At 40.2% G+C, this 20,922-nt stretch overlaps 1 protein-coding gene across 4 annotated transcripts in view; it reads right to left on the bottom strand.

Moving 5' to 3' along the window:
- SRPK2 (SRSF protein kinase 2) overlaps nt 1-20,922 on the bottom strand; it is a 142,508-nt gene that overhangs the window by 79,714 nt on the left and 41,872 nt on the right. The window contains exon 1 of one of the 4 annotated variants that reach the window (XM_039379449.1): nt 13,658-13,713. The exons of the other annotated variants lie outside the window; for them this stretch is intronic. Within the exon in view, the coding sequence (XP_039235383.1) occupies nt 13,658-13,698 (41 nt within the window). The 5' untranslated portion in view covers nt 13,699-13,713. Of the gene's footprint in view, nt 1-13,657; nt 13,714-20,922 lie in introns of those variants that run through there. 4 annotated transcript variants of the gene reach the window in all.

Below are 20,922 nucleotides of genomic sequence, written 5' to 3'. Positions count from 1 at the left end.
ACACTAGAGGGAAGGGATGGCATCCAGAGGGACCATGGCAGGCTCGAGAGGTGGGTCTGTGAGAACCTCATGGAGTTCAACAAGGCCAAGTGCAAGGTGCTGCACCTGGGCCAGGGCAATCCCAAGCACAAATACAGGTTGGGCTGAGAATGAACTGAGGGCAGCCCTGAAGGGAAGGACTTGGGGGTGCTGGTGGATGAGAAGCTGGACACAACCCAGCAATGTGCATTTGCACCCCAGAAAGCCAAACATATCCTGGGCTGCATCAAAAGCACCGTGGTCAGCAGGTCAAGGGAGGTGATTCTGCCCCTCTACTCCACTACTCTATTCCCACCTGGAGTACTGCATCCAGATCTGGGGACTCCAATGTAAAAACAACATGGACCTGCTGGATTGAGTCCAGAGGAGGACACAAAGATCATCAGGGAGCTGGAGCACCTGTGCTGTGAAGACAGGCTGAGAGAGCTGGAGTTGTTTAGCCTAGAGAAAAGAAGGCCCTGGGGAGACCTTAGAGCACCTTCCAGTACCTAAATGTACAAGAGAGCTGGTGAGGGACTTTGTACAAGGGCACGTAGGGACAGGACAAGGGGGAATAGCTTCAAAAAGGAGGGTAGGTTTACATTAAGAAATTCTTCACTGTAAGGGTCTTGATGCACCGGAACAGGTTCCCCTCAGAAGTTGCGGATGCCCCATCCCTGAAAGTGTTCAAGGTCAGCTTGGATGGGGTTTTGAGCATTCTGGTCTAGTGGGAGGTGTCCCTGCCCCTGGCAGGGAGGCGGAATGAGATGCAACCCAAAGTATTTTATGATTCCACAAAATATTACTCTCTCCCCTGTATTTCATTTTTCCCCTCTGTTTAACATTGTGTATTTCATGATTCCTAGTAATTCACATTTTTAAGTCAAATCAACATACGAAATAAAAGATGATTTACAAACTCTCAAGTTCACACCTTCCTATCCAGTTAGCAATTCACTCAAAACAAATCACCTCCATTGACATTTTGTTGACATCACCCACACCTTTACACAACAGCGATTTAAATCCTCCAATCTGGCCCAAGGAAGCCGGTCTGTTTTTCACAGAATTTTAGTAACTTCTATTGCCTTCTGTGAAATAACATTGTAATTGAAAGCAGACTTTTTTATTGCTGTGGAATTACACAACTGAATGCTAACAACAGCAACAAACATGACAAAAATAACCAGAAAGAAACTTGGAGGCTTCCAATCTTCCCTTATATTTTAAATTACGAAGTTCTGATTTCCAACTCTGGAAGACTTAATATGGAAGATTAAAAACACTAGATTATTAGGGAACAAAAAATAAAATTAGATAGATCAATACCTTCCTATGCACAGTATAACTACTGAGGTTTACAGTTGAATAAAAATAGCTGTAGCCCACTAATTACTATAATGTGCCTATCCTAACAAAAACATAGTGCTATGTATCTTACAAGTAAATCCTTGTGTACCAATATCTAGAGCATTTCTAAGCATGTGAAGGAAAAAAAGGTTATCAGGAGAAATCAACATGGATTCACTAAGGGAAATCAGGCATGATTGATCTGATACCCTCCTACGATGGCAGGCCTGGCTGGGTTGACGAGGGCAGAGCAGTGGATTTTGTCTACCTTGGCTTCTACAAGGCTTTTGACAGTGACTCCCATAACAGTCTCATAGGAGAGCTCAGGAAGTGTGGGGCAGTGAGGTGGACTGAGAAGTGGCTGAATGGCAGAGCTGTGATCAGGGGCAGAGTTTAGCTGGAGGCCTGCAGCCAGTGGTGCTCCCCAGGGGTCAGTGGGTCCAGTCTTGTTGAACTTACTCAACAACAACCTGGATGAAAGGACAGAGTGCCTCCTCTGCAATGTTAAATATAATTTAAGCCTCACAACATTTTCATCCTTCAGTATATACTTAGACCACTTTTTTTGCTATATCACAATAAATTCTATTATTTCTCTTGTGAACTCTAACCATCACAAGCTGATAACTGAATTATCAAACATATATATATATGTAGAAGTGAAGTCCTGCTGTATATTCATGTCTCTAACTTTCACTTCATATATACAGTATCTCTTTCAATGCATCAGTACTTTAAAATAAATGTTCAAATAACCAGCACAAAATCCAAGGTATGAGGTAACAAAAACTGATGACAGAAGACTGTGAGTAAATGGAACCTAAACAAAAAGAGGGATAACAAGAATGAAGATGGGGTGGGAGGTAAAGGTAAACCTCTAGGATAAACCTCCTATTGTATTATCTGCATATAAAACTGAACTGCAAATCAATCTCAGATTACATTTTCCAGGCAACAGTACACATATGAACTGCTAATTGTGGACAAAACACCAAGGTCTCATAAGGAGTTTAGAGAGCCAAGAAGTTAGTCTCAGAAGCCTTCAGGAGTCAAGGAAGACAGTAAGTACATCCGCTCCAGCTGACTCATACAGGCTTAGACTAATGGAGGAGGGTGATGAAGTACCAGGCAATAACCTAGTCAGGCTTTCTAGAAGAAAAGCAATCATTTAGGGAAAAAAAAAATACAGCCAAAACCCAGAACAGACTAAATCTAAACACTCTTGCCAGTGAAAACCTGGCAGAAGCCTTGGAAGACAGATCTTAAAGCAGCTCACACCTGTCCATGGGAAAGGTCTGACAAGAGCTATTTGCAGTAAAGGGCAGGAGTCCTCACATGCCACACAACATGACCTGAGAACAAACTGCAGTGTCCAGAAAGTTAATAAAGGTATTACAGTGTGCATAAAGATTTTTCATAAAAGTTGTATTTTAGGTATGGCATTGTTATTCTAAGAAAGTAATGTCTGTGATCAAGCTGCTCTCTAAAGCATTCAGTATTTGGCTACAATCAGGGCTGACGGTTTGGCTGAATATCCTCCTTTCAGGCTCAATAAAAAAGGAACATTAGGTCTTTTACACAACAGCTGAAAAAGCAGGAAAAAAAAAAAACCAGCAAAAAATACTGTGCCTGTGATTCCAGGAGAGAGTTGTGTGGGGTTTTTGGGTGTTGTTTTTTTGAATTTTAAAGGGAGTTTTTTTAGTACAGTACTTGCTAGACAGGCAGACTTGAAAATATCAGTAAAATAGCTGCTCGTTGCACTTTGTTTCTACTCTGCTCAAGCAAATAGACCTCTGTTTACATGTTTTGTGTAAATAAACAGCACTACACATACAGACACACACAAAATCTCACATGATCTTTGAATCGCATAATCTATTTCTCTTTCAGAGAGAAGCAACTTGGCAAAGCCTCAAGTCTTACCTATCTCCTGGGCTCTGAGAGTAGAAATAATACATGCCAAATTTTCCGGATACAGATGTCAGATAGCCAGATATTGGCTAACACACATCATGGCTCTGTGGTTTTTGCCTGCTCAGCTACCTTCCAAAGGAATTGAGCAATCTCTTGATGCCTAGAGGTCAAATTAACTGGCCTTGCAGTCTACCTTAGAGACATAACCTTGTTTAGATATATATAATATAATGGCCAGTCTTCGCGAGCGAAGATTTTGGGAAAGGTCATTAACCCTTCCAGCCTGCGCAGTGGATTTTTAGGTGAGACACAGCGTGCGCTGAACTGAGCCCACCCTTTAGTCCTGAGGTTCATCTGCTGGGGCCGAGCAAAGCTTGGACAGTGGCAGTGAGGTCCCCAGGATGTAGGTTTGTTTAGAGTGACCTTCTCTTAGGTGGATTGCCTACCAAGGCTGACGAGCTCCACCTGCCCAGGGGGCCGGGAATCGAACCCGGGTCGCAGAGGTGAGAGTCAGGCGCTCTAACCACTAGACCACCAGAGGCCCCACCCTGTTTAGATAGAAGGGGAGTAATATGATTGCTTTTTGCCTTTTTTTAAACTCACACTTTCAGACTGCTATTATCAGACAGCTCTTTTCTGGACCAGAACGCAGAGACGCAGGATGTCCAGTTTGAGATGATTTAGGCTCCAGAGCTGCTTACTATTATTATGCATTATCTGTGCTGTGTTACCTCAAATGGGTTTTGCAACAAGCACAGATACCACTTCAGCAGAGTAAGCAGCATTACTTGCTTCTGGTCACTGGTGAGCTTTGCCTTCAGTAGATGTGTGAGCCTAATACATCTAACAGCTCCAAGTCTGCAGCACAGAGTATTTATCACACGGTAAGAAGATACCTCACTTTTCCTTTCCAGAAACACAGGTCTATAAAATGAATAGGAGTTAAGCAGTAGACAAAACTCTGCAATACTAAGCTTCTGAGAGACTGAAAAGTAAAGTATTTGTGCATTTTGTATCCTCAGCTAATGTCAATCTTTTGGATGCCCAAATCAGATGGCCAAAAATCCAAACAGGCCTAGATCCAGTTTTGAGAGGTGCTACTAGGCCCCTGGGAGATCAGTGTTAGTTTATCTGATTAAAAGCTGATCATAACAGAAACAGACCCAGCAAGGATCAGCAGAAAAACAACAGGTAAACTCTAACAACCTCAACAATGAAAATGCAGCATGTGAATCAGCTACTCCCACGACCATCAATTAGATCGTATTCCCCCAGTGTGAAACCCACCAAGATGAGTCAAGGAGGAAACTGTCTCCCCGGAAAACACCTTGAAAACTAAAGGTTATTGTCTTAAGGGGTATGGGATTTTTTATGGGATGCAGGGAGGAAGAACATTTTGGAATTGTGTAAAACTTGCCATGATATTGTTTAGGGGAAGCATTAGAGGTGAAGAAAGGTGTAAAGATGGATAAGTGAGAAATAGATACAGGAAAACAGCAGGGAGAAAGGATAAATGGGGCAGGTCCAGTGCAAGTGAGTGGCTGGTCAGTGCACTTATCTGACTAAGCCCTGCCCTTGATCACGACAGTCTACCCTATATCGTCATCAAACCCTGTATCTGTCTTCCTTGTGGATGCACTTTCTATTTGGGGTGTGTACACATGAACTCAAGTCAACTTCAAGCCAGACTGGCCAGCAAGCAGATGAGGTCCAAGTGCCAGCAACTGGAGTGAGAACAGAAACCTCAGAGGCTCATGGTGTCAGCAACTAGGGGCCACCAGTGGTCAAGGCTTCAGCAACCACACAGAGCATTTAAAAGCAGCTACTGGGGGTGCCCACAGGGCACGTGTGTGTTTCTGTGAAAAGTCCACCAGTGGACTTGCATTGTGAGAAGCTGGAAAGAAGGAAAATGAAGAGGATGTCCATGCAGTTCTTGCTTGAATGCTCTGTGTGTGTGTGTTTATGTGGGTGCCAATAACAGCACTGGTTTGAGCCTCTGTGTGGCCAGCAGCATATGCATTTTCCGTCCATGAGCGTGTGCACATGCACACACCCCTACTGGGAATAGTGCTCCTTCCTGCCTGGCCCTGGGGACACAGAGCTACAGCAATCTTCCACTTACCCATTTAGCTACGACAGGAGGTACTGCCCCTGGGACCCAGAGCCCTCCATGTTTAGCTACCTCAAACAACTGGCATGGCTAAAAGGACACATACCTTTAGCAAGTTTCTTAGCAAAGCTATCAGTGACACTTGGAAGGCAAACTGTCTAAATCTGCCTTAGGTTCAAGTTTGGGGTAGTCTTAAGTCTTTTACTAGACTGCTTAAGCTACTGGAACACACTCCATGCAGTTTTGCTACGGCATTTTGTAAACCCCCGAGTATTTAAATGATAGTCAAAAAATGTATTGGCAATCTTGGACACTGTTCTACTTCAAGTGGATGACCTCTGGTTCTTTTAATAGTCCTTGAAATTCCTATGTGCTAAACACATTGGAAAAGAATCTTGACCGATTCTTTCCTGTATGTTTTCTTTTCAAGTCAGGATTCCACTGTACACCAACAGAAGAGTAACATAAATAATGCAAAAATGCAGGTGAAACGAGGTAGATCTACATTAACTTGTAAAACAGATTTCCATAAAAAGCAACAACACCTTTAAGTATTACTGGTCTGCACAAAAAAAAAAAAAGCATTCTCGGGCACCATACTTCAGCTGGGGTGCCCATGGAATGCAGTCTAAACTAATTCACCATCTCAGTAAGCCACCCACAGGTACTAAGAGTACTTGTGAGAAAGGGGAAGAGTTTTTCCTTGATCACCGATAATTTCTTTGTAAGTTCTCTATTATTTCACTTCTGTTGTGAAAGCGTTCGGAGGAAGGCTGTATCCCTCTTTAGTTGGCTTTCTAGACTAACGCTCTGAAACATTAATTACTTGGAAAGGAGCCAAGTGAGACTTCTAACTAAATCCACGAAGACTGTTTGTACTCTTATTTATAACAGAATAAAAGGTTTTAACTGAGAAAAAATGTACTTCAGAATCACTGTAATTGATCATCTTTTTCATATCTTAGGGAAGTCTTGGACCCAAGCTGTATTAGTCTTCTCGGAAGCTGGCACTTCTCATAGCTAGGACACCGAGCAGCAGTGGAAATTCCTGATTCTTGTCACATATGCAACACGATCTGTCAGAAAGGCTTTACACTGTCATACTGGGGATGACAAAGCACCACTCAGAGGAAACCACCACACGTGGTCTCTTAGGGGTAAGGTAATCCTTTTATAGAAGGATTCATAAAGAGCTGAGCTAATTCCAAACATCTTCCATTCCAGTCCATGGCATGAAATAAACAGAGGTGGATACACGTCTGTCTGGTATGTGGGCATGGCAGGAACTGAACGCTTTTGTGGACAGTGGCTACAGCAGCTGAAGATGACAGACAAGAATCTGCAGCTCCTGATGCTGGATACAGACTAACAGAACTGCTGTCCACTGAAATCCACAGGAATTTCAAACTGCCTTTCCACCTCCACAAAAAAATCATTGCTGGATATTCTGACACAGCAGTTACAAAAGAAAATGATACTGTCTCTTTCCAGTAGTATTAATGACAAAAACAATTCTCCCAGTTTCTGCCAGAACTTTAGCTTTGACAACACAGAACAGACACGTAGTTTAATATTTCTGCAGTAATACAACCTTCTTTGCCCACAGAAAAGATGTACACTCTCACCATGCTCAGTAGTATCAAGCAACAGAAGAAAGGTCAAGTCCTTGCCTTCTTGGGAAGCCTGTGAACATCCCAGTAGATTTGGGCATTGGAAGTTGCTTCATTAAAACAAGGCACTGAATCCTTACAAGGTTTCACGTTACTCCAATGACATTTTACCAAACAAGAAGTAGATTTAAGAAATTCTTTTCCTTTCCACAGCATTATGCTCCAAGTTTCAGAAGAGAAGTCTTCAAGATTAACCACCACAACACTAAAATACAGATGATTCGCAGTGTCTTAAGAGAATACCATTTTTTAGTAAATGAGGGAACCAATTTACAGTCATTTGTTGGTTTAGCAGACATCAAGACAGAATGAGGACACTTTTATCAGTACAGAGAGGTTATTTAATGTGCCTTCTGAACATCCTATTAAACACAATGGCCAAAATTTCATACAAATAGTACATCTACATGGGATGTGGTTCTGGTTTTGAACATTGTCCAGTCAAGAAAGAGAAACAATCAACCAGTCTGACTGATCTAAGGCTATAATCAGACAAAGAAAGCTGTGTAGACAAACTTGGTAAATAACTGGAATTCCTTCATTTGAAGCACATACAACAGGCAAAGCTTGGAACTACACACATTTGTTTCATAACTGGAGTTTTAAAGAATAAAAAAAGAGAAAGAGAATGAAGCAAAAGGAAAGGAAATACCAATTCACTCTCCAACTAGTCAGAAATATCAGCATGACTTTGGCAGGCATCCTAGATGAGATAAACTTCAGATCTGTTTTTAAGGTAACACTGACTTTTTAGATTTTGTCAGTTTAGCCAAAACTAAAGGTGAGTTTTGAAGAAAATACAGAAACACCTAGGGCAGATACTGCCTCAGGAGTGTAAAATTCCTGAAGACAGAACTAGTAAAACACCTTCTGGTCATAATACCCTTTGGACAGAAATGGTACTTTGCAGTCAACTGGAAAGTCTGGATATCCTCCAAACAGCATGTTACGATTCACATCAAGTCAGAAGCTCAGAGATGCCACAATTTCCTGATATTATGCTTATAATACACAAAATACGCAACAAAATGGAATGCTTAAATTGGCATTCATTTCTTTAATCTGTTGCTAGCATGCCTTGGTAACTACATCAACCGCAGATCAGTGAAAATCCACATATCATAACACAATAAATGTACTGAATTATAAGAATGTCTAAATATTTTATTATTGATTTTTAAGTATATAATATGAACGAGTGTATAATGTGAAGAGGCAGAAAATCACAAATTAATTTATCCTGTAAGACAGCACAGCGACAACAGAAATGCAATCACTGGGTACAGTTACACATTTTTTTATGCCATATATCAGGTAACATTCCTGTACCATCTGTCTAGGGGCCTGGAGTGGACATTTTAGCGAAAGCATGACTAAGACAGTGATTAGGCAAAAAGTTTCAAGTCATGACATAGACTGAATTTCTAATACAAAAGGCTTTGCTTAAAATGACCTGTTATTTTTTTTCCTGACATTTCACCCTGAAACGGAATCAGAATCCTTATATTTACCTTAGAAAGTAGATTGTGCAAGTCATAGTTTCCAATTTTTTTTACTTTTTTTTTTTTTAGCCATCAAATAACTGTGTTCTAATCATCACTGCATTGCTTGAGCCAGTTCTCATACAGGAAAACCTTGCACAACCCCTCAGAATCTTCAATCTCTCCCTTTCTTAAAATTCTCTAATTTTACTTCTAACAGGAAGTGACAAAACATGAGATTCTTAGTTTTCAGAAGGTATATTAGAATGCCTCACAATACCTGCATGAGGAAACGTTCCTAATGATAGAATAAAAAATGAGTAGTGCACAGCCCATCTCAGTAGTAGGAATACTAGTGACGTATTTCATTTGTGATTAAATATCAAAGTACCCAGTTTTCTTACTTATAGCAGAAATTCCAGACACACAGAAATAAACAAAGTCTATCACTGAAAACCAAAATACACTTCAAATTCTCAATCTTTTCAAAGCCTACTGATAAACTGACAGAGGCACTACCAGCTCTAAAAAGAGTGCAACGTCCTCTAAAAATATCACTTCAAGTGAAAAAGATGCTCCACAAGTGGCTGCTTCTATTTCCATTTTTTTCCTACACAAGGACAATGGCACGTTGCAGCATTCCTTGCCTCTACATCGCTTTCATACTTCACTTAAAAGCCTTGCATGCTAAAACAATGAGACTGTGAAACCTTTAATATGGAAAGCACACAAAACACAGGATTTATTTTGGTCTAGGACCGGTAACTTAAAATTAAGCACCTAGCCTAAGACAGCTATACAGAACATGGTCACTCAACAGAGTTGGCAGAGGAATAAAGTGCCTCCCTGCCAAACAGCTTAGGGCCAACATTAAGATAGAATGATTTTCTTTCTACTTCTGAGATAAAATACAACAAATAGTGTTAGCTTGTAATTTTGAAAAAAAAAGAGGGAAAAATATACACTGTTAACTGTTATCACATATTAAACAAGAGAGGTAAGTTATAGTTGTATAACTACTAAAAATGAATTTGAACTATCCTGAAATGGAGTTACGCAGTATTTCTTTTACCCTATAAAAAAGAATAAGTAAAGCAGGGAGAAAGCTAAAGAAAATAACATATTTTGAAAACTTGTTTAAAATTTACTGGAACTGATGAAATAGTTGCATTATTCTGACAATTATTTTTTGTTTCAATGTTAGTTGCATAAATAATAGAATCACTATCTTATAATTCTCTATTATCTAATAATTTTTCCAAAATATTTATCTGACACACAGCAATGTCAGCTTGTACTGAATGTTGTGAGCTGATGGTTTTTCTACCTTAAACATTATTTTTACATTTTAGTACAAGTTACATTTCTGCCTTAGGAGACGTAGTGCATCCACAATTAAATTAAACTAAAAAAAGAAAACCACACACAAAAGCAGAATAAAAAAATTCCCTCACGTTCCTAAACCTGAAGGAATCTTTCAGCATCATAACTTGTTTTACAATGCCTCTCTCACAATTAACATTAGGTCTTTTCGAAAAAGAAGCAGACATTACTCAGTCTCCATCTTTTCTCCTCCTCCTCATTATTTTAGATTTCTTCCTCCTTTATCCCTGACTGCATTCTTGGCATGATCTGATGAAGAAACCACATAAAAGCACTGAGAAATACATTAATTTGCTTTGCAAAGATAAATTACAAAGAGAGAGGGGTATACATAGCCCAAGGCTAAAAAAAAGCCCAAAACCCCAAACCAAAACCACCATTCCTTTAACCTTGCCTGCACCACCCCACCCCAAATACTTCTACACATTGATTAACACAAACTTGGCTGTCCTACTGTCACTTGAAAGTATCTTCCCTTTACTGTTATTTATAAAACCCCTCAAAATCATAAAAATTGAATTACACACATACCACTTATCTATTTTAAGACTGCTCATAAGTGGCTGCTATTAATTTTTTTGGAAAACACTGAAGCAGAAACTCATTTCAAAGAAACATGAGCATGCAGCCTTTGCAGAGAGAGAGAAAAAGAGCAGGTCAAACACTTGAGACTCATCAGCCTTGCTAATAATCTTTACCAGTAAACATGCCATAGTCAAACTGCACTGCTAAGACGACAAATTTAGAATTCAAAATCAGACTTAAAAAATACCTAGTTCTCTGTCCTAAAATATAGATAAGAAAAATACTATATACATTAGGTTTGCAGACTAAAGAGTAGAAAGTGATCTGGGAGAAGAACTGACTTTTCTCAAAATGAAACAGAAACTTACCAACAGTTCCACAAAGCCCTTAAAAAGGCAAAAAAGAAAATCTGCAGCTCAAAGGGTTCACTGTACTGTAGATGAGGGCATAACTCATACAAGAGAAATGAAAGTATTTTTCCTTTCTTGGAGGACTCCTGAAAGACCATCCTCCTCTGTCTGGGTGCTGCTACTTGCTTCCTCCTGACATCTGCAAGGTTTGGACCAGTAACCTCACACAGCCTCCAGTGAAAGGTAAAGCACACGGGAGTAGTTAAATTACTGCCTATTAGATAAAGAACTCACGTGTGTGCCACACCGTAAACACCTTGTAGGAACACATTTCCATGGCCTACTTAAAGCTCAGACACCCAAACAAATCAATTCAGTGACACAAGCTGCAGCAGGATACCTGATCCACCACACCCGTCCATGTGCACACACACATCCGCAGTTACCCGGGTTACCTTATCAACAAGGAACAAGGACTTTGTGAGAGGCTGCTAACACATTCATGGGCAGCATTAACTGCTCGGAAATTTAGGTCTTATAGATGCTGTCTGATCATGTCAGCTCAATGAATATCCCATAACACATCAAAAAAACAGGTATCTAATCCCCTCACATCTGCAACTACAGTTTTTCTAGGGAGAAGGGGAAAGAAAGATGAATCTATGAACAATGTCTCAGGTTTGTATTAATTTACTTTTCAAGGCTGCCAATGTCTTTAATATCTCAGAGGTTCCTCAACAAAAGGGTTCATCTTTCTTGTTAATGTCTCCTGAAAGCCTCTTAAAAACGCAACAAACAACTATCCTAAGAGAGCACTGCAGGATTTCTAAAACGCTGAGCTTCCATAACAGCCAAACCATCCATTATATTCCAGCTTCCTTCTCATCATTAGGACGTGACAGCATGTTGAACTTGCCAAATGAGCAGGAAAACCTACAAACGCTAAACTGTCTTGTAAAAACAAAGACCAACCAAAGAAGGAGGCAAGTAATGGGCTTCTCCCTCACTGCTTCTCTATTCCCATTTCATCGGTTTCTGTAAGTGCACAGAGCACCTCCTCTCCTCTCCTCTCCCCTCCCCTCCCCTCCAGCTATGCAAGCACTGTCTAGCAGCCTCTGCTAGCGTGGAAAACAAGAAACAAGCCATGGACTCTTTCCTTCCACCCAGCATTCCCACACAGACAACTCGAGCTTCTCAAAAAGTCCAACCACTAGGAGCAAGGGTAAAAAACTGGCAATAAATAAATAAATATGCAAGTATGAATTCCCTTTCCGTGTTTGTCAAAACCACGCATATTCTCATGTCTGTATGGTACAAGCAGAATTATTCTACAGAGCAGATTAAGGACAGTTCAGCAGTTCAGATACTCAATATTATAATTTTATTTTTTTTTTAAATTCTTACACATCAATTTTCAAAGGGCCTTGAAAGGAACTGGAGGCTAATAGGACAGACAGCACTGTTTCATAACAGCTTGCAAAAAAATTCAATCTGTTTTTGGATAGGTGAAAAGAATGTGGTTATTAAAAAAAAAATCTCCTATAACACATTAAGTTGTTTTAATTTGTAACTGACCACACAGCTGATACGTCAAATCAATCTCCAGGTGAACAGTATCACATATTTAAATCCTTAAAAGAAATGTCCATATATAATATTCACATTTTGATCTTCATTCACATCATGCTGTTTTAAAAAGTCTTACTTTTTAATGAATGGCTTACAAATGAATCTCAGACAAATGCATCTTTTTCTAATTGTGTGTTACAATCCTTTACAAGGACCTCTTCGTCTGGAACTACCATTAGTTCAACTATGAGCATGTTCTGCTCAAAACCACACTGATCAGTTGTAGGGTGCTGCAGAAAATTCATATCGATAAGATAAATCTCTGTATTATATACCAAATTTCCCCACAGCAATGCCAACAAAAGTGTTTCCAAAAATCAAGTTAACACCTGTTTCCTTTACTATTTTCACTCCATCATCCTCTCTGTTAACACCACCATTTTATGAGCCTTGTATTTAAAAATTTTTGGCATACGCTGGGATAAAGGCTAACAAATAAACACTGACATTTTCCCTCATCATTCTTCATTTTGAAAAAAAAAATAATAAAATCTCTCTCAAAGCTCTTCTTATATTTCTCCATTTTGGAAAGGTGACTTAACATCCCATTCCCCCCCACCATTTTCTGTCTCTCTCATAGCTGATATTTTGTTATAACTACAGCTGGTGAAAGGCAATGCAGTTTGCTTCTTCGTATCTTACACAAATATACTTATAAATCAAATTAAATTGCTCATTTTGGTTTTTAAAACCATGCATGCCACACAACACTCGTTCATTCTGAAAGATGTCTTTTAGCCTGTTTCCTTAAGATAGCATGCAGTGCCTTATCACGTTGTACTGAGCCATTCAATAAAATATACTTAGGTAATAATTTCAGCCTAACACACGTTTTTACCTAAAATTAATTTTTTTTCCCAATGTCCCAATGTCCAATATTAAAATGGCAAAAATAGAACATTTGGTGGGTCTTTTGCATACAGGCAAAATCATTACTGTAAATAATTAGGGGGGGAAAATATGATATGTTTCTCTGGATTTAAGCAGTTTCGAAAATAAAAATCTTCTAAAATTCACTTGCAAGGAAAACAGAAGTGAGCAAGGCTGGATTATTTAAAATCAACAAAATAATCACCAGGAGGCTATTTCACGTCAGAAAACTTAAATGTTCATTTAGTACCTCTTAAGTATTTCTTTAAAAATGAAACAGCTACTTGAAATTGTACTAATCTGACTGACAGATAAAATAATTGCTTTAAAAACACTTCTGAGTCATTTTGTCCTTACCTGCAGGCATGAACCATTACTGCATGCAGCGACTGCTCCATTTCCTAGCACAGACTCGAACGGGGATCACATCTATCTTACAGAATGTGACTAATTGGGGGATTTGCGATTCCTGAGCTACTTTCCAAAGGACACTCCCTTTTCCACATGAAACGCTTCACCAAGTTCTATTTCCTATCCACCTAAGCTGGAAGGAGCCCGTCGGAACCGCGGGGTCTTTGCGATGCGTGACAGGAGCGGGCGCGGGGTCCGCACCAGCCCAGCCCGCCCCGCCGGGATCCGCATGCTGCAGCCCGCCGGGCTCCGGGAGACAGGGATGGGACCGACAAACCTCGGCAGAAATGCACAAAAGCTCAAGGAACAGGAGCGGCCGTGGCGGGGTGGGCACGGAGCAGTATCCAGCATGCAGCACGCGCACAATGCCAGCAGCGCGGAGGAGGAGAAGGGAGAAGCCCCTGCGTTTCATGCGGACGGGGGGGATTGCGGCCGTACCTTTCTGGAGAGGACGACTTCTCAGAGTTAACTGACATCAGCAGCTCAGTCTTCTGCTTGATTTCTGGAAAAATCAGAAAACGTTCACCACCGGCGCCGCCTGCCCTCGCTTTTCCGGGGGAGCCGCTTCCCTGCGCCCTTTTGTCCGCCGGAGGCCCGGGACGCGGCGCTCTGCGAGGCCGCCCAGCCGCGCTCGCAGGGCCGGGCCCGCGCACATGACCGCGCGCGGCGGGCGGGCGCAACCATCGCCGCGCGGGGGGCGCCGCCCCGCGCCACGGCCCGCGCGGGCGCCGCGGGGGCCGCGCCACCGCCGCCCTCGCCGCGGGGGACAACGCGGGGGGGACCTGCCCCGGGGAAAAACGCCGAAAGAAAGGGTTCGCGGAACGGATCGCCTGCCCGGTTACCCCGCGGAGATGTGCTGCACACCCGCGAAAACCTTGCAGATCAAAAGCCCTGAAAAATATGGCTCTTTGAATCATTTTTGTCACAAAGAACGAGGTATTAAATCACTACTTTCGTGCACGAGTGAGAAACCAGACATGGAAGGCGCTAGGCAGGGCCGGATTTGGGGTTTTAGTGCTCTGCCTCTAATGCCCTCTGACTATACCTTGAAAAGTAATGTTTCATTTTCTTTTTTCTTTTTTTTTTTTTTTTTAATACCTATTAATCCACCCAGAGGGTGGTTGGGCACTGGAACAGGCTCCCCAGGGAAGTGGTCACAGCACCAAGCCTGACAGAGTTCAAGAAGAATTTGGACAATGCTGTTGGGCACAATTTGTGACTCTTGGTGATGGTCTTGTGCAGGGCCAGGAGTTGGACTCTGTGATCCCTTGGGGTTCCTTCCAACTCAGGATACTCTGTGATCCTGTAATCACCAATCCAGCACCTGTAAGGCCTGGGCTGGTATCTTGTTCCCGAAACGCCTGGCAGCGCACCCGGGCACAGACACCCGGAGTGGCTGTCACCAAGGGGAGATCACCCTGCCAGTCGGTGCACAAGATCCTGTCAAAGCAGGACAGACACTACTGAAAAATGAATTCACCAGGAGCTCTGGAGTCAAGAGGCTGGTGACCCAAAAAATACAAAGAACCATATAATGGATGTGAGCATCATTTTAAGATCCTATCCTCACCAGAGACAGTAGTGCCACCTATGGAAATACTGGTAAGACCTGTGCAACACTATGTCCACTTGTTTACGGCCGCTGTTTGGGAGTAACCGTTCTGTGACAGAAGAGCTTCAATCTGACCTCTCTTCCTCTCTTTACACATATCTCAGGTACAAAGCCTCAGAAATTTCTGAAAACAGAAGAAGAGAAACTGGATAACTAGATTTTTTTTTCAACAAAAGTTACAAAAATATAACTGCTTGAATGAGTTTACCACCCTCATGCTCTGGTGGAAGGGTTGCAAGCCAGCAGTGATTATCACCTCATCAAGCATGTGCCACTAGTTCTTCCCAAAAGATACTGATAAGAGGAAACTCCAAGAAGTATCTCAGTTCTCAAATCCAAAGTACATGCTTCTCAGATCTTTGAAGACATGTCTGTGAAATGTCAGTGAAATGTCCACAACTGGCTCCACTAAGTGACTGCAAGGACCATAAAAAACCTTCCTTTACCATTGTCCATCCCAGGCAGCAGGTGCTCCTACAGTCACAGCTACCAGCAGACTTCCCTGCATACCCAGACGCACATCCCGACCCAGGCAGAAGTCCAGCTGCTGCAGGAAAGTCCAGGCTGCAGTCAGGAAGCCTCCCAGGTTCTGGGCAGCTCCAGAACTGCAGCCTACTAAAGAACAAGTTTGCTGCTCTGGTCTCTTGGACCTCACTACCAAAGTTCCATAGCAGTTCTCATTTAGGCCACGTGCATCTTTCCCTCCGTGCCTCAGTTCTCCAGCTAACAAAATGGAATGACAGCATCAACTAAACTCCCTGGGATACTGTTTGGGGATTTTTTCCAATTAAAAAACAACCCAACAATCTATGATAAAACACCAGTGAGCACCTCGAACACCAAATTATCTACTTTTGTAATCAAGTATAACTGTTAAGTATAACTTAGAAGCACATGGTGGCTAACACCTGAGCACTGGAAAACTCATATTACAGTAAAAAAACTTCTGACGTGTTAAGAACTATGCTGTATGGCACAAAGGCTCCACAAACAGCTTTAATACCTCTTCATTTTCAACTATACAATCATCTGTTATTTTAAAATAGATTTGTAGTGCAACAATAGGACATTGGTGTTGATCACACAAATTATGAAATGCACTGGATATATTGCTACTTATTTTAATTATTGTTTTAAACAAGATCAAATAGACCAAAGAACAGTGGCACAGTATGATCAAAAAGATCTACTGCGTAACTCAACCACATTTTCAGAACACTGCAAAAATATTTCTAAGAAAGACACTGCTTTTAAGAAAATTCAGAAAACAGTTACTGTGACAAGTCTCTGAATATACACCTATTTTGTATCACACAGGTTAAAAGAGAGTACTTCTACTTTTTTTTTAAGGACCAACACACCTGCAATTCTTTTTGGATTCTCTCACTCTGACCCAATATGGTTCAACAAGAACAGGATGCTTTCATTACCCATTGTGATAACACATTTGTATTGTCAGTACTAAAAGCTACATCACAGAAATTTTTGCGGGATGGAGAAGACTAAAGGTTGCAAAAACTTTGTGGAGCAAACTTATCCCTTTAGTACTCAGCTTTTCCTCCCCCACCCTTTTTTATGAAGGAATGTTAGAAGGCGGCGCTCTCAATTGCTTACTCTCACTTTTGGACAGAGATAAAATTGAGAATTCTGAGATGCAAACTAAAGCTCACTTCCCCTACCACAGATCTTTGGCACTGACTGACTATAAAAATGTTCCTCGATCTGATAATCCAACAGTTTTTTTAATTCCTTCTGAACATGCTTAACCCTGTTAAAATTGAAAATTGATTATATAAATGGATACTAACAAGGCAGGACTTTATAGCAAAACAAAGTCTGCAGTTTGAAATAAAGTGATCAACTGATCCACTCCATAATCAAGCCTCCACACAAGCTTTTCAATGGATGTCTAGAGATTATCACAATTAAGACTAACAATACCCTACAAATGTTAAAAACAAAATCCAAAATATAAGTTACTTCACTGCAAATTTTAAGTCTCTAGATGTTCCAAGAGATTCAAAAACATTTCTTCCCCATGGTATTTTAGCACGTAATATAGTTTTATTTTTGGTAACCAAGTGGCAACAAAGATATATTTAATACAGCTGTAAGAATTTAAATGAGATTTCATAGGAGAAAAAAATTCTAGTGTTTTAACGAGCATTCCATTCCACAAGTTGATAAAACTTCCATCACAAGGTTTTGGAGTTTTTTCTTTCCCCTTTTTCTCTTCTGTCAACTTGAAATATTTTCTTATTTGGGATTTACCTATCTCTTGTCTCTGCTATCTAAGACTTTTACAAGTGGACCCATTTTGTTCATTTTTAAAAGCAAATCTGTACCTTTACACATCCATACTGCACCATCAAGGTCAGGCTGATACCATCATTTTTACTCCTGATACAATAATATCCCCAAAATAAGACAGATGAGTTTTACACTAAGTGCCTTTAGGCCATAAGAGACTAATGGCTGCAGAAACAGTAATGTTTTCATTTTTTTATTTTGATTTTTTATAATTTACATATCCAGAAATATGGGCTCATTTACAGAATTTATTAGAACATATAAATTGCATCTCAAGTCCAAATAAAAAAAGAAAAAAACCCTTCAAATTCAGCACCTCTTCCTGAAGGCCTCTTGGTTCAAGACCCTCCAACCTAACAAAGAGAACTAACACTTTCACTTTTGGTTGATCTTCAAGTGCTGTGGCCCAGCGGTAAATGCTGGGCTGTTCAGGACAAAGAACCACACCTTTACAGGCTTTCATGAGTTAATTAGATAATTGCAGTGATCAGCACCCGGAGGTACAGTGAATCTCTGCTTAGTGAGCAAGCACTTATGTTCTCACTGATTTTTGTTCCGTCCTAATTTGAGAGGCCACAAAAAGACAAGTTCTACTGTAAGTAGAACCACACCCAGAAGAATAGATCATAATACTGGCTGAAAAAAAGATGAAGATGAATGAAAATTAGTGCTTGCAAATCTCAAAGCAGCGGTTAATACAACTGATTTCTCCAGTTACAGAATAACACTAAATTATTTTTATAAATTATTATATAAATTATTGGGCAGTATCATTGTCACCAACTCCTCAGTCATTCCATGCACTTTATCAGCCTACTTTGAGGAATTTTGCACTCTGTACAGATTGAGTGGCAGACAACTGGCTCTCAGCCAAGGCCTGAGCAAAGCAGATACACTAAGTCTCTAAAGCCATACTATTCAAGCTGTGATTGAATGAAAACAAAAAACACAAAGGCTCTGCACTGCCCAAAATGACTTCATAATCATCAGGATTTTTATTTTTTTAAACCAAAACAAAGCAGAAACTAACCATTTAGAGGGATCTGTGCTCGGAATTTTTTTTTTCAGCCTAGATGTTTGTGTCCTCTGAGATGTTCAGGTGTAAGTTGTGTGTTAGACCAGACAAAAAGACACCACATTAACTTAAAACAGGAAGGGAACTTCTTTTAGAGAAAGATAATTTGCTTTGTCAAAAAATAAGAGACCAAAGGCTTGGAAAAATGGAGAGCAGAGTTCTACAAAGAGATGCTAGCACTTTCTAAACTCAAAGGGAACTTGTTGGAGAGCATCATGCCAAAGGTTCCAAGAAACCTGACATTTCCACAATGATTCTAGAACAAACCACCTCAGAAAGGGTAAGGGAAGAAACTCTTCAAGCAACACAAATAAGAGAAGTTCTTTTATTTCAATAATGTGGAAAAAAAAAAAGAAAAAAATCCGACATGGGAACTAGGAATCTCTGAGGAATATAAATATAATCTGGAAAAAAAAACAGGGGAGCAGAACTAACCCGGAGTTTTGTTTATTTATTTTTATCAATAAAAAACACACAGAGCTCTCCACAAGAAAAGAAAGGAAAAAAAAAACCCTAGATGCTGCTCAAGAACAGATGGAAAAGTGCGGACAAGGTATATGACACTGCACAAACTGTTCCCTACAACATATGGGTAGATATCAGAGTCACCACAATTTCAAAGTCAACTGACAGAAGTCACTGTTTCACTAAAAATTTAATCATGTCTACCGCAAACAGATTATCTCAATGGTCTACAAAATGTTCATCAGTCAAGATTAAAATATCTTACTGACGGTGCATGTATTAAATTTATCCAGGGCAGAGATCCACTGTTGCAGAACTCAACTAATACAGCTTCTCCCCACCCTCCTTTTGGGAGTAAGGGAAGAGATGAAGTGGCAGCTAAACAGAAGTACCTTCATTTTTTTGCAATGTAAACCCTTACCACCCAAATTTCCATGCATTCTTTTTAAAATAAACATTATACTTAACAGATGAAAGAAAAATATACTTATTTTTTAATTAATAAGTAGGCTCATCCACATGTTTTGTTAGTGTAAGCTGATCATAAACAGATTTAGGGCTTTTCTTCCATTTTCTGTGCGGTATGTATGTTAGGACACAAACTTGAGGTGTTTTTAGTCTTTCTTCTACACTATCTTTAAACATCTTTTTTCCTATCAATATCCATCCTAGTCTATTCTCCATTGTCTTTTCCATACTTATGTCACATTGGTGCTACAGCTGCTTAGATCTTATAATTTGCCTATAAAACCCTTCTCCTGCTCTAAGCTGACTACTTCCAGTGTTACTGTTAAAAGAAATAATCCTGCTTCCCAAATCGATCTCTAAAGACCAACATGAAAATACTACACAAAGCAAATTAATCAAATTACCTATTCTAAGTAAATTTTCAGCCTTGAAGTCAAGAAATTAATTAGGAACTTGGGTATCACTGATGTGATTTTACGTGGACAGATCTATGTTTTGAGCTGTGCCAATTCTCCCAATGAGGCACTGGGTATCACTAGACAACATTAGGCAGATTTACACACAACTTGAGAGGTTCATTTGTTGCTATGTTTTAGATCATGTACTTTTAAAATAAATCGTTCTAAAACAGAATCACAGGCTCTGGCACCAGGGGTTTCAAAATGGCACAAACACGGAGCAAGCCTAAATTTGATAAATATATGAATACTAAATGGGGTAGTATGGAAGCACATAAAATAAATTGTTCTTCCAGATGTTAGAAAGTGAGAAAAGTGAGAAAAAGTGAGAAAAAAAACCCAAACCAGCATGTTTATAGACTTCTTCAGGTGTCTCATGCATAACATTCACAGCAATGCTGAAACACAAGCCAGTGAGTGCCTCACTGAAGAATAAGTGACAGAAAGCCAGCTGTTTGCAATCTCCTGTTGGGGAGATTACATTAATATTTTTAGTATTATTCCTCTTCAGTATCATAAATAATATTTTGCTCAGGGCATGAGGAAATTACAATAGAACTTTTAAGGTTATGCTGTACTTGAAATATTAAAATCACCATTTTAAGAAACTGTTTACTTCAAAATGATAAAGCAAACTCCCTCCTTTCCTAAAGGCATGTATAAGACAAAGTCAGTAACAATGAAATGCACAGCATTTTAAACATTTTTGTAAGAGTCAGGTTTTAGTTACCGCTCTGAATGATGCCCCCCAGGACATGGTTGGCCCTCCTGGCTGCCAGGGCACTGCTGACTCATATGCAACTTGCCATCAAACAAGACCTCC

This window comes from Pipra filicauda, unplaced genomic scaffold (assembly GCF_003945595.2).
Source record: "Pipra filicauda isolate LSUMZ 115617 unplaced genomic scaffold, ASM394559v2 scaffold167_size3244652_pilon, whole genome shotgun sequence".
Lineage (NCBI taxonomy): Eukaryota > Metazoa > Chordata > Aves > Passeriformes > Pipridae > Pipra > Pipra filicauda.
The sequence above is the reverse complement of the archived record's forward strand: the minus strand, read 5'-3'. Positions and strand labels throughout refer to the sequence as shown.